Genomic DNA, 18,399 nt, shown 5'->3' on the forward strand with positions numbered 1-18,399 from the left:
TGCACATAATGAGTTGTGGGGACAGTAATTAAATCAGGCAAGAATATCTTTGCAAATATGGCCGCTAATTAGGTCCGAGAGCACCACTGAGCTGGTAAAAGCTGTTGAGCCGTCCAAATCAGGCTCCGAAAAAAGTTTGGCACGTGCAGGAGAAAATAGTCCAGCATGATGTCAAATCTCAATATGAACTCTGCTGTCCTGTTAAGTCGCAGCTTGTGGCGCCTACAAAGCTAATCATTTGGACTTGTTAATGTGTCCTCTCCGTTTTTTTCCAGCCGCTGCAGAGCTGCCGCTGTTCTTCTTTTGGAATAAGAACAAATGCAACCCTGCGGGGGATCAGCTTATGAATCTGACTGGAGCAAAGGCACAATATCCCTTTCCTTTCAAACAGATATATTCAAGTGATAAGATTAGTATGCAAAGCAGTCTGACTCACTGGGGTCACCCAGTCGGTTTCTTGAATTTGAAAGCAACATGCTTTTGGCTCCAAAAAAAGCTGTTAGATACTTGATCCACAATTGTATCAGGCATCCATGCTTCTTGTGGGTTTGTGCTGCCTGGCTTTGTGTAGGATGAGCATTGACATCTCACATTTATTGTGTGGACTATCATTATTATTTGGCTGCTCCGTCCAGGAAACATGCTAGGATTAGAGAACTTATTTTTTAAATTTTTAAAAAAGGATTGAAAATGGAAAAAGATGGGGGAGAAATATTTTTTTTTGTTTTAGTATGTTTTTTGTTTGAGGACAAACATGACACAAATCTTCCTAATTGTTAGAAAGCCCACTGTTTAATATGTTTGTGTGTATGCTTCACTGATGAGAGTATTTGGTGAACATTGTTTTGTTCTACTAATTTCGGTGGTTCTTGAACTCACCATAGTGTGGACTGTGAAGCAACAGTTTGTTTACATGTAAAACCTTCCACTCCTTCTTTGTCTCGTTTTGTCCACCAAATGTTTCATACTGTACGTGAATGCACAAAAGTGCACTTTGTTGATGTTATTGACTTGTTGGAGTGCTAATCAGGCACATTTGGTCAGTTCATGACTGCAAGCTAATCAATGCTAACATGCTATTTAGGCTAGCTGTATGTACATATTGCATCATTATGCCTCATTTGTAGGTATATTTGAGCTAATTTAATATCCTTTACTTTAATCCTCTTTGTATATAATTTATATTTGCATGTCTCATGACACATTATCTGTATTTAATATTGGCTGCATTTCTGATGGGCCATGTTGTTCCAGAACACAGCAAACATGACCCAGCTTGCCAAAGATTGTAATAACTATTACAGCCTGCCGTTTCCTTTAACTTGGACACACACATCTATACCTTTGGCCATTCTGAGCCGGTAATTTCCAGAAGTTATATCATCCTGTGTAAATATTACATTTCAACATTTCTGTCAACAAAGATTTGCTTCAGCCTTCGACACAGTCATTTTGATAGTAGGCTATTACAGCTAATATAGACACTTACGTCATGTGTTGCCGTCATTATAAGACTTATATTTTTTGCATTTACAATCTATACAATTGAAAAGTACTGCAGACCGCCTTATTTAAATGACATTTCTACATGTACTACATGGCATTTCACCATGGAGGTACTCATTTACTGTCAAAAATAAAAAATACTACACATAACGTTTATTCAGCAATATCGTTGTTTTAATTATATTGCTGTTGAATGGCTTAAGTTCAGTTGATTGGTTGTTGTTGTTTTTTCATATAGGCCAGAGTTGTCAAACTTGCTATCATTCAGGACCAAATAGCAGTTATGGCTGCCCTCAGGGTTTTACTTCTACTCGTGAATATATATGAATATTAATGTAAAATCGCCTCATGATGATCATACACATTTGCATAAGCATTTAATTCTTATATTTTTATGTAAAAAAGAGCTTGATCTACTGAGAACCAAATACCATGTGTTAAACAGTGTGTACAAACTATACAGTTGAAAAGTACTGCAGACCACCTCATTTAAATGAACTTTTTACATGTACTACATGGTATTTCACCATGGAGACACTCATTTAAGGTCAAAAATAAAAATACTACACGCATCATTTATTCAGCAATATCATGGTTTAATTCTATTGCTGTTGAATGGCTTAAGTTCAGTTGATTGGCTTTAGTGTCAGTTGGTGTTATTTTGGAAGGGCGTTAGTTGTTTTTTGTTTTATTTCATATAGGCCAGGGTTGTCAAACTTGCTATGATTCAGGGCCAAATAGCAGTTATGGCTGCCCTCATGGTTTCGCTTCAACTAGTGAATATATATGAATATTAATGCAAAATTGCCTCATGATGATAATACACATTTTCCTCAGCATTTAATTCATATATGTTTATGTAGAAAATGATCGATAGCTTGCTGTGAAATCATAAGTCAGAGGGGGAAGCATTTTTGGAGTATTTTTATTTTGACTAAATTATGTTTAGAACATGTTTGTTGCAGGACCTGATGATGTTGAAGTGAGAAGAGACGGAATTGCTTGCAGTACATGCAATGTAATATGTAAAAAATGAAAGAAAGAATACTAAAAAGTAAAAAAGATTAAGTACTTTATTGATGCACATTATTTCCAGGCTTTTCCGGGCCATATGAAACGATGCGGTGGGCCAGATCTGGCACCCGATCCCTGAGTTTGACACGTCATATCGGTGATGTAATATCACACATATAATATATCTCCTACATGAAAGAAAAAACTTCTTGCAACATGCATTTCCATGCATTCTTGCATGCCATTCTGGATGATTCCAAATGCACAGATCACAACACTGGCGCCTTCCAAAAATGTGGTTATTTTGTCAAGATCACACTTCTACAGTATGTCGCCCAGAAAACGTTGTGCGTGCTGCATATCCCGAAACAAAACGAAACAGCACAAGTTGGACCGTTGAATCATAGGATGTCATGAATGTGGAGGGATATGCAAAAACCTAATTTAAATATAACTGTCTGCACCACTTCTGCACTTTTCAATTGTGCACACAGTCTTTGTAAATCACCCCCAACACAATAGTTTGCATATGCTCTTTAACTCTTTTTTGGACCTAACAAATCAGGCTCTTAGTCTTTCTTAAGGTGAGGTTAAGTAATACATTTGGTGTACTCAAAATTAATCAACTGTTATTTTAAAAGTTGATAAACTTGCAGTAATTTGCAAAAAAACGACAATACAAAATAAACAGCTCAACACTATCTACTAATATTGTAAACACAAATCCCTATTAATTGAAATTATCCACTCCTTGAAGGTTTATTTTGCAAGGGAATGTAATTACAATGGCACTTGAATTGCAACGTGCTCGCACGGCGGCTTGTAACGTGACCCCAGGATGCAGAGACGGGAGGCGATCTGCAGGTAAAAATAGTTTCATGCAGAAACGAGGTAGTAGAAGCAGTGGTCGAGGCAGTGGGCCACAGGTGACCAAAAACTTGAGAGGCAAGGCAAAACAGCAAAAGCAGACAATGAACCAGCGTCGTCAACAGGGCGATGCTGTCAAATAACCCCTCCTGATTAGCAATCAGAGACAGATGGGCCTCCTGATTGCAAAACCCAGGTGAGGAGACGAGCGCTCGCACCAGAAATGAAGTGTCTGAAAATGGAAGGAGAGTGCTGGATTGGAAATAATACAAAACACGGGAAAATTATGAACAAAGGCCAATTTGTCATGTGGGATCATGATAATAATAATAGTAATAATATTAACAATAAATATGTACAATGTGTTTGATTCACACAGCTAAAACAGTGTTAGAGGTTGAACATGGACTTAACGCTTAGATTGGTCATATTAGATCACAGAAATGATATTGTTCTTCTACGATGCTAATGCATATTTACAACAATATTGGTAGTACTGCACACCTGAATGGATTCATAAATTCATTTATGAGTCCTCATGGAAGGATTCCAAATATTGACGGTAAAACAAGACAAGTTTACTGCAAAACGATCTCTGCTATTTTAGTCAAGTTTACATATTAATCAACAAACCAATTTACAATTTCGAATATTTTGCTCACTTGTTATCACTGTATGAACACAAATGTTTGGTGTATAGTTCTGTCAGAGATGCATGACAGATTATATATATGCACATGCATAGGAGCGCCCTAAGTGGCTGATCCGTTGGCGGTCCCGTCAGCGGGATTGTGCCAAAAATGTAATTTCAGTTCTTATTAAGAATGGACAAATAAAGCTGCTCTGCTCTGCTCTGTAATAAAGTGTAAGACTCATCTCATGCGAAAAACATGTACATGTATAACCATGATGGATTTCTGTATTGATCAAATATGCTCTTTGATGGATGCCAACAATTGGAATCCTCGATTATCTTGAATGAAGACCTATGAGTTTTCAGTTCGATTTAAGCAGTTTAAAACCTTGAATAGCGGCCCCAACTTAGAGATAGCATCGTGTTAGACGACAGATTTCTAATGACTCTCAAACTGTGCTTTCTGCTCTGTAAAGTAGTCGCAGGCACTTTATTTCAACCTGCGTCTGACAAATGACTGTAATCTTTCCCACTTTATCTAGCCACTGACTTGAATTAATCACTATCTGGACGTGTTGCCTTTCTGATTCTTCACTTCACTTCTAGCCCATGAGTCATTTTCCTTTTCAGAATGTAGCTAAGTTGCACTGAAAAGGTACTAACGAAACACATGCTGTTATGTTTGCATGTGCACGGTTTGCATAGTGACTCTGAGCGATGGCAGGCCTCAGGTCAAGAGATGGGTATTGAGTTCTGTACTTTTATAGGTGCCAACCAAAGTCTGTTGGTACTACTGGGTACCGATTCACGTAAAATCAAAAGGTGCCATATTTGGATACCTTTGTTGCACGTGACGTGGGAAATAAGCAACCAAGCACTCAGTGGGACTTTCACTAGTTGAGATAATGTCGCAATTTTCTTTGACAACAAAGCAATTTTTCGAAATGTGCTAGTTTGATGCTAATAAATGGTAAATGGGTTATACTTGTATGGCGCTTTCCTACCTTCAAGGTGCGCTTTGACACTATTTCAACATTCACACATACATTCACACATTAATGGAGGTAGCTGCCATGCAAGGCGCTAACCACGACCCATCAGTCTTGCTCAAGGATACAACGGACGTGACGAGGTTGGTAGAAGATGGGGATCAAACCAGGAACCCTCAGGTTGCTGGCACGGCCACTCTCCCAACCGCGCCACGCCGTCCCCATACACATTGGAATTGCCATAGACATTAGAGAGTTCACATGGTGATTTCAACACCTCCAATATCGGTTATGAAAACTACAACTAAGATGCATGTTACTATCAAACAGCTGGTGTGTAATAAATACAATACTTAAAGTACAATCACTTAAAGGGTTCAACAAACGAAAAGACTCATGGCACATTCAACCTAATGGCAAATACTACTTCCTGGGCTTGGCAACACGCTATAGTCTATACACTACTGCCATCTAAAGTCTTGGAATTGCAAGTGCATGCAAAATAGTACAGTCCCAGCAGGTACAAGACATTGAAACAACGTTGAGAACTTGTTGAAATTAAGTCCTGACGTTGAGCAAGTCAAACATAACGTTGGAACAACATGCTTTTTGACGACGTTTAATCAATGTTGGGTCCTGACGTTGATTTGACCATTGAATTTTGGTAATTTCCGAACCAACATCCTACAACATAAATACAACGTTGAACCAACATGCTTTTTGGCGACATTTATTCAATGTCAGATTGTGACGTTAATTTGACCATTGAAATGTGGTCATTTTTCAACCGTTAAGACATCAACGTGTCACTTTACTAATTATTTTGTAACATTGTTTCGAAGTTGGTTTTAAAGGACATGTAAGTATAGTCAATGTTGTGTCAATGTTTTTTTGCCTGGGGTACTTGCAAATGAGACACATAGTGAAAGTGTAAGAAAACATGACAACTACTAGACAGCACAGTGTGAAAGCTTAATTTTTTCTTAAATATAGATTTGTATTTTTTGTTTTTTACATGTATTAACACATTTGAACACACACAAAAGTAGAAAATCGGTATTGTCGAGTACCGGTATGGATTCCCAGGTATCGGGACTCTGTACTGTATCAATTCAAATGTGAAAGGTACTCATGCTTCTGTATAAAAGTAAAATTGAACATACAAAATGTGTATATTTTGACTGTTTATTCCTTATATGAAATTGCTCTGTGTGTGTCCATTGTGTTGTGTTGTCATCGTTCATTGTTTCATATCAATACGTTGCATTGTTCTATGCCCTTGAGTGAAAGGAAGAGGAGAAGAGGAAAATATTTACTAGCAATATGTGCTACGTCCGAAAAGAATGACACACAGTCTCTCACAATGTCTTAATTTTAGCAAATATTATTATACCTCCTCATGGGACTGTACAATAGACGTGAAACTTGGATATGAACGGTATCATGCTCTGCTTTAAAATGTCACAGTACATGTTGAAATTAATGTCAATCACGCCAGCACCGCCGTGCTTGATTGTAGACAAGGCACAATTATCCTGCTGCTCATTTGCAATGACAGTTATTTAGATAATAGTGGTTGTGTGTGGACTCACTTTAAGTGGATAGTAAAAATAAACAAATATACTAGCTGTACACTGACTACCGGTACTCCAAAATATATCTGAGTTTCACGTCTATTGTATTGTCCCTTGATTGTTATACTGTAGTGAAAATAATTCTGAGTATGTTACTCAGACATTTAAATTGTACTTCCTCAATGCTCGTTAAAGTTTTCTGATGGAGCTGAACACAATAAAATGCACATGCACAAATTATAATAAAACTGGTGGACTCTTGAAGAAGTCTCTCAAGCAGTTTTTTGTGCAGATATGAAAATGTAACACTTGTTTTGTTCCCAAACCACAGTCTGTATTGTTTTTATGTTAGAATTATTTAAATGTAGAAAGACTGTAGAAAGTCCCCACCGACCCCGAGAGGGACAAGCGGTAGAAATTGAATGGATGGATGGTCTGTTTTAGTTTTACAGTTGGATGGACTCGGCCAGTGGATGGGTCTCCCCTGGCAGGCACCAGTGCAGCATCTTGAGAAAAATAAATTTAAAAAATAGTGCTGTCAAATTATATGTTTTTTAAATCAGATTAATAACACTTTTGAATTTGCATAATCACAAACTATTCCTCGCTTAAGTAATTTAAATTACCGTATTATTTTTGATTGTGTTTTTTTTTACCATCTTTCTAATATGTATGGCCATTATCTACACTCAATGGAAAAATTTTTGAGTACACTTGCATTTTTAGTAGACAAAACACATTGTTGATATTTCTGGTGTTATAAAGATATTTACTGTATTTTTCGGGTTAGAGAGTGCACCAGTATTTAAGCCACGCCCATCAAATTTTAGAAGACAAAAATGTTTGTACTTATTTCAGCAAAACCAAAGCCGCAGATTTGTAACAATACAAAATATTTTTTTTATTTTTTATTGACATACCATCATTGTTTTCAAGAAGTGCCTGTCTCATAGTGCCTGTCTCATGGCAGTAAAACGGCTGATCAGACAAAACAAAAGTTATCGTCATGTTTATTAGAAAACTGAAAGAATACGAAAATAATGCCTTTGTAGGTTAATAATACTAGCAGACACACGTAAACATGCTAGCATATTCGCTAATACTAATGACTTGATCACATACAAATATGCATGAAAAAAATCCTACAGGCATCACACATGGGACGGTTTAGTAAGTCTAAATTGTTTTAGTTATACTGTAAAACTTACAAACGTTGCTTAAAGTGTTAAACAAAAAATACATTCGTATGGACAGTTATTCTTCCGATCCAAGGCACAAAACAGGAAGTACATTTTTAACTGGCAGTAAATGCAGTGAGCGGACTCGTCCAAAAGATGGCGCCATGGCACAAACAATAACACTGCTTTTCAGAGTCTCTGTCGGAGTAATATGAAAACTATTTGTTGAATACAAAACATTATGACTGCCCATTAATTAGCCGCACCGTTTTATGAACCGTAGGGTGAAAAGCGTTGGAAAAAAGTAGCAGCTTATAGTCCAAAGAATACAGTAACTTTAAGATCCCAATATTCTGACACAAATGCTATTTTATTGTCAGAATGTCAGAAATGATGCAGGATTTTCAGCATATACATATTTTTTTATGTTAAACTGGAATGCATGTCATTTGTTTGCTCAAAATTTTTAGATTAAGTACTATCTGGGTGTATTTTGGAGTGACGTTTGCCATCGAGCGCACCAGTTCGAGTCTCCATCATCAATGTCCGTATAACATCTTACGCGGTTTTTCATGTAACCATCTGTTAAAAGATAAAAGAGCATGTGCGCTCAAAAACAAATGGTGTTATCAATCATCACATGTATCTGATTGATGCAATACGTTTTTGTGATTAACCACATGAGTTAACTCGTTATTTTTGACAGTTCTAGAAAAAAAATAAGTTTTTTTTTAACCATCTCAAGTATGTTTTAAGACAACATGAATTGACTTGTTGTGATCAAGTGGAGGCTTAGTGTTCTCCTGTAAACCCTGGTCTCTGCGACAAACTTTTTAAATAAATAATGTTACTAATGTAGTATTCTCCCCATGAATGACTGGTGTCGGATTAGATAGATAGATAGATAGATAGATAGATAGATAGATAGATAGATAGATAGATAGATAGATAGATAGATAGATAGATAGATAGATAGATAGATAGATAGATAGATAGATAGATAGATAGATGGATGCGTCTTTGTTGTCATTGCAAAAGTACAACGAAACATTGTTTACTAATAAAGGCAATTTGAATGTGTGATTCTCTTTTTTTTCTTTTTTGTTTCTCTCAATTCATCACCTGCTGCCTATTTGTGAATGATTAAATCACATCATTAGGACCCCACTGACACTCATTCCTTTCAATCGTAGGGCAAAGATTATATCCACATTTACGTGTTGTGGTTAAAAAGAACCATTACTCAGTTTTTGTGTGCTTTGTTTCCCTTGTATCAGCGACAAAGGAAGCATTCATGTACTGTAATTGTAAAGAACACAGCTCATAATACAACGTCGCAGGGTGTTTTTCTGACTGGGTCGAACATAAAAAAAATAATAATCATAATGAAACATTTGAGGAAACTGTGGATCAATCGCATGTTATGTCCATGACCCCCCCTCCTCTGTGGCTTTCTTATAGCTTACACATTTTTACTTTCATTCTTGTTTTCTTTCCTTTTTCTCCGGGTAACGTGGGCGGGCGGGCGGGCGGAGGGAGGAAGGGAGGGTTTGGGCGGCTGCTTTGACGAAGTGTTAGTCAAGTAAAAACCGATGTGAGTTAACTTGCATGTCTGCTATGTGCTTACCAGCTCAATTAATAATTGCACCTATTTTTTCCATATCAATATGTTGCATTGTTCTATGCCCTAGAGTGAAAGGACAAATTAAACCCAAACATGTGTGGTCTTTGTTTCTAGCCATGTACTGCAGTTCTCCCCCAACACCCTGACCAACGACTATGTCATAAGTATTGTTGTCAGAAGATCATGTCTAAGCCTAGCTTTCATTATCAACCTCTATTTTGTCTCATAGAATATGGAATGATCGGAGAGCATACAGTAAAAAGTCAGCGGCCGAGATCAGTTCATGACACAAAGGCCCTGCAGGAGCAAGCTGAATCTGCTAAATTTATGGCACAAACTGGTAATATAATAGTTATATTTCCTTATTGTATTTTCTTAACTAAACTTAATTTCATCATGCATGCTCTCTCTTGTATTGCACCTTCTTGAGTGGAAATGTTTTTGCTTAATTTTTCTCCCCCCCCTGACCCCCTCCCCCCGCCCTGTCCCCCAACTCATTCTCTACATAAGACTTAGTGATAAACGCCTCTCTCATTTCTTTTCTCTGAACGTAAATTTGTGTTTATTTCATCTTCACCTGGCAATCGGAATTTTAATGTACTCATAAAAACAATAATAATAATAATAATCATATTCAGCCCAAAAAGATACTGTAAGTGGTGCTTATAATATACCTGCAGCATTTTCATTAGTATTGTATAGCATTAAATAACTTCAATATTCATTCTCATGTTATTATTTGAGTTTGATTTGAAAACTACAATAGCGGTTGGGTTGTTTGTTTATTTTTTTTTACGTCATTATACGTGTAGTTCTGTTCACATTTGCTGTCTGTTGACATTTTCACCGCCACCTTCATTTGCAACTCACCACACACAATCTCCCCCCTGAATTAACATCCACTCATTAACACTCCCCCCATTTAACACACGCTCCAGGTATGTCGCGTCCCCGTCGAGGCGTGTCGCTGTCCTTTTGTGTTTCTTCATTCTCACTTTATTTACACTCCCTGTGCTGCTTCATTTAACAAATTGATCCACCTTCCAGTCTCTCTTATGACCTCCAAATTTAAGGGCAGAGTTCTGATGAGCTGTTTTCAAGTGCTTATAAAACCTTGCTGCAAATCCAGGGTTGCTATAATGACGCACGTGTATTCAGAGCTGCCATTTAGCAATACATTTTAAACATTTCACGTGGAAAATGAATAGCTTTGTCGGTGGCATGAACCTGCTGTGTTTTTTTTTTTTTTTTTTTTTTTTTAAGTTTGTGTCCCATTTGGGTCATTGACTGTTCTTGTTGAATAATATTAACTCAAAATTGATTCAAATCAGGTTAGATTTCGAATATGAATCCAGCCTGTTTGCAACAAAACCCCACAGGAAGCTAAAAGAAAAAAAAGTCAAAACAAAGCACAATTCAAATCTTAATTGCTAATTAATTGACCTTTAACTAGTTAAATATTTGCATTTTTTGTTAACACTTTAAAATGGGGAACACATATTCACCATTAATTAGTTGCTTATTAACATGCAAATTAGTAACATATTGGCTCTTAATTAGTCATTATCAAGTACTTATTAAAGCCTTATTCTGCATGGCCTTATTATACAACCAGTAAGCCATTAACTAAGAGTATTCCCTCAATAACCTCAGAATTATTGCTTATTAGTACCGTAACCCTAACCCTAACCCTAACTCTAACCCTTATATGTTCCCCTAGTGTCAAAATAACTATAAATTAAGTATTTTTTATTACAATAAGCAACTAGTTAATGGTGAATATGTTCCCCGTATTAAAGTGTTACCCTTTTTTTTTTAAGTCAGTGTGGAGCCACTTCTGAAAATTGCCCCACTGAGCTACACAGTTTTGCTGCAGTGCAAAGGGAATCCATGTTCCATTCTTTCTTTCCCGAACTAACGCCCATCCCAATATCCATCATGTTATTTGATTTCCCTCCAAACCTCATCCTTCTTGCATGTCGCCATGTTCTTATAAAGTGTTATTTATCCATGCTGCCCCCCCCCTCCCCCCTTGCTTTTTCCCCACATATTTTTGTTTCACTGAAATGCTTTGAACCAAACGTTATCGAATGCAACAATGTCTGATGCCAATTTTTTTCCAACCCGAAATTTCTGTGATCTTTGCACACATGTGTTGTGAGCAAAGAATCGTGATTTAGAGCACCTGTTAAGTCCCGAAGACGCCGTCGGCTGACTTTGGCCCCTCCCCCATTTGACTGCCCACCTGAGCCGTGCCCCCCAGACCATACTGCTGCATTTAACTAGTGTCACCCTTCTCCCATACAGGTGAATCAAGTGCAGAGGAGTGGTCCCAGTGGAGCTCTTGCTCTGTAACATGCGGTCAAGGGTCGCAGGTGCGAACAAGAACATGTGTCTCACCATACGGAACACACTGCAGCGGCCCTTTAAGAGAATCAAGGGTTTGCAATAACACTGCCCCTTGTCCAGGTAGTGTTAGCCGCAGATTCTTAAATGTATTATTTCATTTTTATTTTTTTGGGGATGAAATGACAGGAAATGTGTTGCATCGGAATGTGTCTTATATTGTATGATCATCATCAGTTAACCCAATGTTTTCTTTCCAGTTATTTTGTGTAATGTTTGTTTTGGTCATAACCACCTTTTATGATTTCCCATTCCATGTAACTGCCAAGCACCCTCATCAGCAGCAAAATTACTTTAATGATGTTTGCTTCTGCACTGAGCTCAGATATTGTGAAATGTCTTTTTTTCCTGGAAAATTACCGGTTATTAGGAAACTCAAAATAGCTTGGCTGTTTCTAAGGCCTGTGTATCGCCATCCTGGACACGTGCTGCTGTGACCGATGAGTCAGTGGGTGCACGCGTCAGACTTGTAATTGCAAAATATATATATATATATATATATATATATATATATATATATATATATATATATATATATATATATATATATATATATATATATGGTAACACTTTAGTATGGGGAACATATTATAAGTAACAAAGACTTAATTTAGAGTTATTTGGTTAGGGTTAGGGCTAGGGTTAGGGTTAGGGTTAGGTTTAGAGGGTTAGGGTTAGGGTTAGGGTTATGATTAGGCCATGCAGAATAAGGCATTAATAAGTACTTAATAATGACTAATTAAGAGCCATTGTGTTACTAATTTGCATGTTAATAAGCAACTAATTAATGGTGAATATGTTCCCCCATACTAAAGTGTTACCACATATATACTTTAAAATTGCATCTACACATCCTATAGAAGGCACAGATACCAGTGTTTCCATATATACGATTGGTACCTATCAGAACTACACCTAGGATTGGTTATATGTACAGTAAGATATTACACAATTCTCGATGCATTTATATTTTTTTAATGCACACTTAAAAACAAAGCAAAAACTGTAGACTTTACAGGGTAAAACTGATAGCTCAGTTGCTAGAAAAATGTTGGGTTTTTTTTACAGCATTTTAATGTAAATGGAAAAACAGTACCACTCTTTTTTTTTACGGTAAGATACATATGGTTGTTTTTCTTACAGTGTAGTAAATGGAAAAATGGTACAACAGTTGTGTTTATTTTTTGACTATAAAATTCAGGCAACTGATTTTTACCGTAAAATCTATTGTGATTTCTACAGTACAAAAGCACATATTTAAGTATTCATTTTTATTTGATCAAAAAATTATGTTTGGAATGTATGAAAATATGATATTTGTAACGCGTTGGTCGCATGGTTATGCGGAGGTCGTTCTCCCAGGATGCAGACGGACAACTTCAGATGATTTATTTGTATAAATTATGCAGGAAAAAAACAGGAAAAAACAAAAGCTAGCCAATAGCACGGGAGGCAAAGCTTAGGAGGCTAGCGCGGGAGCTAGCATATAAACAGGAATCAAAAAACTATAATCATTGTTAGCTGTTGTGTGATGCAAACAAGGAAACCAGACTGATTGTGGAAAGAAACTGGAATAAATAGCTCTCTGATTAGTGCCCAGGAGCAGGTGAGCGTCCCAAACACTAATCAGAGGCAGGTGAAACTAATCTGCAGTCATGGCAACTGAAACACAAAACCAGTGGTGCAAAAAACAGAACTGAGGTAGTCAAAACTAACAGAACCAACCATGATCTGGGCAACGGATCATAACAATATTGGTTGCATTATTAGATTAAATCAACGTTTAAATGACATGAAACTGCATGCAGTATGTGTATTTTTTTCAGACATATTGGAAAGAACGAATACATTCACAGTAGTAAGAAAATATCAAGTATTTTATTTAAAAAAATATTGTGTCCAGGCTTTTGCGGGCCATGTGAAATGATGTGGTGGACCAGGTTTGCCCCCCCCCCCCCCCCCCCGGTACCTAAGTTTTTCACCTGTGAATTAAAAAAACATAAACACAAATAAATGTTTTGACATCATAAGTGCAAACTTGTGTACTGTACCACGACAAGAAGCGTTCTGCTGGGAACATAAAATGATACAAGTTACCATGGAGTCTGTCGGCATGTGTTGCTCCACCTTGCAGGGACTTTACAAACTTGCGTTTTTGTGTTTTGCACCCGTTGTTTTACGCACTTGTCGAAATAAACGTCAATCATAATATGCTGTGTTCATAATGATATTTACCGTCATTTTGGACTATAGGCCGCACCTATTTCAAATATAAGCCGCATCCCTTTAATGTTTGGACAAATGTTATTTTGTGCATATATTGGTCGCACATGTCTAAGTGTACACATTGAAACATGAAATATATACACAGGCGCTTGAACGCTGTCTTTGCCTTCTCATGGGGTCGTCTTCTTCGGTGTCAGAGTTGAGGGCACTCAGGGTTTTCTCAGCCTCGTTTTGGCTTTCACTTTCGTGTCGAGACGGTCGCCTCTTGGCTTGTGCCGTCTTTTTCTGCGCGCAGCGGTCCAGGCTTTCGGCGGCTCTGTATCCTTTTTTGATGGGTTAATCACCTCTGCATTGGCCGTGTCTTCGCCAGGATGATGGTGAGTGCTAAGTGGACGACTGAATGACTGTGTGAGTGTGTTTTGATTTAATGTGAATAATTTAATTGGTCCACTTTGACCTGTTTGGCAAATTTGTTGGTCAAATGCAGGGGTTGGCAACCCAAAATGTTGAAAGAGCCATATTGGACCAAAAATACAAAAAAAAAAAATCTGTCTGGAGCCGCAAAAAATTAAAAGCCTTATATAAGTGTTATAATGAAGGCAACACATGATGTAAGTGTCTATATTAGCTATATTAGCCTACTATCAAAATGACTATGTGTCGCAGGGTGACGCAAATTTCCGTTGACAGAATTGTTGTATTTTTATTTTTATTCCACACATTTTTGCAACATTGGAAATCATTAGTAAAATGGAGGCTTCTCACAGAATGATATAACTTCTGGAAATTACCGGCTCAGAATGGCCAAAGGTATAGATGTGTGTGTCCAAGTTAAAGTAAATGGCAGGCTGTCTTCATTTAATAGAGTTATTACAATCTTTGGCAACATGGCACACAAACAACTATCAGAAATGCAGCCAATATTACATACAGATAATGTGTCATGAGACATGCAAATATAAATTAAATACACGGAGGACAAAAGTAAAGCATTGGCAGTGATGATTAATTTATATAATATCCTGCATTTTGGAAGTAAACTGTCTGCAAATAGCGAAAACAAAGATAACCAAATGTAACAGGGGCAGAAATACGACCACAGGAGAGGTTCATGGTTCAGTTAGGGGACGAGAGTTATATAGATTCCTCACATCTCGAGCTGTGAAGCTGTTAAGAGTCCTGGCGGACCTGCTATTTGATATTTGTGTATGCCACGCCTGATATCTGAATGTTCTTGGAGGGCTGCTCTCGGTCCTTGATGATGCTGGGAATCTTTGCACGCTTCTACTGACCTATATGCAGTACTTACAAATGACATGTTGCAGACCTGCTTGATCTTCTGTAGGTTTTTGATGGTGCTGTTAAACCCAGACTCTAAGTGCATCCTAGACTCCGAATTCAAAGTGGCCACTTTTTGACACATTGAAACCTGTGATGTATTGTACTTGATTTTAAATGTGTATGTGGGACTTTGGCAGCTTTCAAACGGGTCAAACTCCTACGGTGCAGAGTCTAAGAAGAGAAAGGGGGTGACTCATTTCAAAAGGCAGTCACTTAAATACCAGCTCTGTTGAGGCTGCTATTCAGATCCAACAGCATTAAAGTCTGCACTTTTCAAAATACAAACAAAAGGCTACACAGCCTGACTCCAGGTCGAGGCTGAATAAACTCTGCTGTTCATGTGCATTGTTGCTGCACCTTTCAGTTTTCTTCTACACACATCCAAAACGTTTTTCTTTAAAGGTAGATTCAAATACATTTTCACATTGAGAGTGTTAATATAAAAATAAGCACATTATGTTATTTTATAGCAGGGGTTTTCTTGTTTTATTTGTCCTTGTCATGTTCTGACCATTAAATTAATTCATCATTAATGCATACTTGCCAACCCTCCCGATTTTCCCAGGAGACTCCCGAATTTCAGTGCCCCTCCCGAAAATCTCCCGGGGCAACCATTCTCCCGAATTTCTCCCGATTTCCACCCGGACAACAATATTGGGGGCGTGCCTTAAAGGTACTGCCTTTAGCGTCCTCTCTCACCTGAAAAGGAGACTATTATATATGTCTCCGTTATCCATAGGTTTATCTATAACCCATAAAGTAGGCAGGTACGGAGCTATTTCTCAGTGTGTGTGTTTATTCCAGCCGGCACGTTAATACACTGACACACAACATCCGGATTCCCATCATGCATTGCTTCAAAACTACGGCAAGTAGTAATGTCCAAAAACATAACAGAGACGAAGCAGAAAAACAAAGAAGAGACATGGCGACGACGAGTAAGAAGAAGAAGTACGCTTGCAAGTTCCAAAATGATTGGAAAAAATAATTTCAGTTCATCCAGGACAGCTCGAAGGGGAAGGGGTATGCTGCCTGCAAATTTTGTAGATCAGACTTCTCCATTGAACACGGCGGCCGAACAGATATACTCATTCAATATATATTTATATATGTTGTATATATATATAAGAAATACTTGAAAATATATACCCCCCTCCTCCCCCCCATCTCCTGAATTCGGAGGTCTCAATGTTGGCAAGTATGCATTAATGAGGTACAGTGGAAAGCTCAATGTACGAACTTAACTGGTTCTTGAACAGGGTTCGTAAATAAAAACAAGTTTGTATATTGAAGCAAATTTCTACATAAGAAACAATGTAAACATGAATTATGGGTTCCAACCAAGACAATATTTTAGCAAAATTTTGCACCCTTTAAATACTATGTCAAGCGCTATGCAGTACTGTATATCAGAAAACATAACAAGGGGGCCTCTCTGTTTAATAAAAAAGACAAAACAACCAACTAAACTGTCCTCTTTACGAAGCTGCCCTGCCTGCCGGTTTGAAATCACCAAACCCTTGACTTAAACAGCCAGGTCGCTACAATGATTAAGAATAAAAAATAAAATCCACTTAACCTTATCGCTCAATCTTTATCGCCTGCAGCAGAAAGGAGAGGGAAGAAGTGTTAACAATGCTGTGGATACTTCCTGATTGTAGCAAACCACGCATCGCTTGTCCATTGCTTTCTTTGGACTCATATTGACTCAGCAAAACGATAAAAATGTAGTAAAAAGGCTAAAATACACTTAAAAGTGCACAAAGCAGCACAGTCGCTAATGACAACAACACTCTGCTGACTGAATGAGCACCATAGATCGATCAGGCCACCCTCGACGGATGTGCTGCCTGGCACAAAATGGCTGCCCGGCAGGCATACAATGTGTACAAAATGTATCAAACTGGCCTCCCGCATTCTTTCATTTCTCAATATGCAGCCCTCTATGATAAATGTTTGGACACCTCTGCTTAATTGTATTATTTTTGATAGTTTTCCTGTTTGTTTTTTTAACTATCAATATAATACACATTTAGCGATGTCACAAACCTTGGAAGCAAACTATACCAAAGTATCTTGTTCCATTGTGTATAGTACTGTAAATGCTACCTAAACTGTCAAGATGATGGGGAGAAAAATGTCAGCGATGATTGGAGAGGCTGTAATTGCTCACATTCCTTTATAGTTGTTCAAAAATAATGTAGAGGACAAGAGATAGTGGTAAGAAAAAAGTAGGTTTTACCACGTATACACTCAATGGACCTTTAATAACAAACAACTTATAATATCTTATGTAGAATTTGGCAAAATTTGAGAAATTGCTTTTTGTATAAAAATAATATATTATTAATAATGATACACAAACTAATTTTGTGGAAAAGTGGTAGGGCACCAGTAGCACAGCTTAACTTTTTATTTATACATGCAACTTGACCCATCCACCAAAGTACAAAACACATAATAATGTATTTTATTTGATGTATTTTAAAAAATAACTCCTTCAGAAAATAAACCCAAACTCCCAATGGCTATTTTTTTGTATTTACCTCAAGAGCATCTTATGTTGTTGAAAGAAGCTTACTCTTGTCAGTCAATGTTTGATATTTTTAAGCCGAAAACTCCTTACCGTATGTCCATCAGTTCTCTTCCAGTACTGCAAGATTGCACTTTTTTTTTTTATTGCACAAGTTAACACCATAAAGTTAGATAGCTGAGGGGGTATATACTGTATATACATTAGGTCAGGAAAAAACACAGAGGCTATACCATCCCTACAAGCCTGTTTCGCAGGTTTCCCTGCTCGTCAGGGGATTTTATTGAAGTGTCTGTGGCTGTTACATGTATATATAGGGTACATTAAATGGGGGTGTGGCCATTGTTGCACAATAGCGCCTTGCTTCTGTGTCGGCAGGATGAGACCGGTTCGTTGTGTTTGTTCAAAGTGGACATGATGGAGTGGTATATAATAAAAAAAATGTATTTCAGGCACAGGTTACATCTTTTAGATCTTTTAGCATGTCCACTTTAAACAAACGCAACA

At 37.5% G+C, this 18,399-nt stretch overlaps 1 protein-coding gene across 10 annotated transcripts in view; it reads left to right on the forward strand.

The window, feature by feature from the left end:
• The window catches only part of adgrb3 (adhesion G protein-coupled receptor B3), a 332,693-nt gene that overhangs the window by 137,482 nt on the left and 176,812 nt on the right, over positions 1–18,399 (forward strand). For 7 of the 10 annotated variants that reach the window (XM_062058299.1, XM_062058303.1, XM_062058301.1 and 4 more), the window contains exons 3-4: positions 9,616–9,726; positions 11,694–11,855. The exons of 2 other annotated variants lie outside the window; for them this stretch is intronic. In XM_062058299.1, the coding sequence (XP_061914283.1) occupies positions 9,616–9,726; positions 11,694–11,855 (273 nt within the window). The remainder of the gene's footprint in view (positions 1–9,615; positions 9,727–11,693; positions 11,856–18,399) is intronic. One more of the 10 variants, XM_062058304.1, reaches the window with a different exon arrangement.

The sequence above is a fragment of the Entelurus aequoreus genome, linkage group LG09 (genome assembly GCF_033978785.1).
Source record: "Entelurus aequoreus isolate RoL-2023_Sb linkage group LG09, RoL_Eaeq_v1.1, whole genome shotgun sequence".
Classification (NCBI taxonomy): domain Eukaryota; kingdom Metazoa; phylum Chordata; class Actinopteri; order Syngnathiformes; family Syngnathidae; genus Entelurus; species Entelurus aequoreus.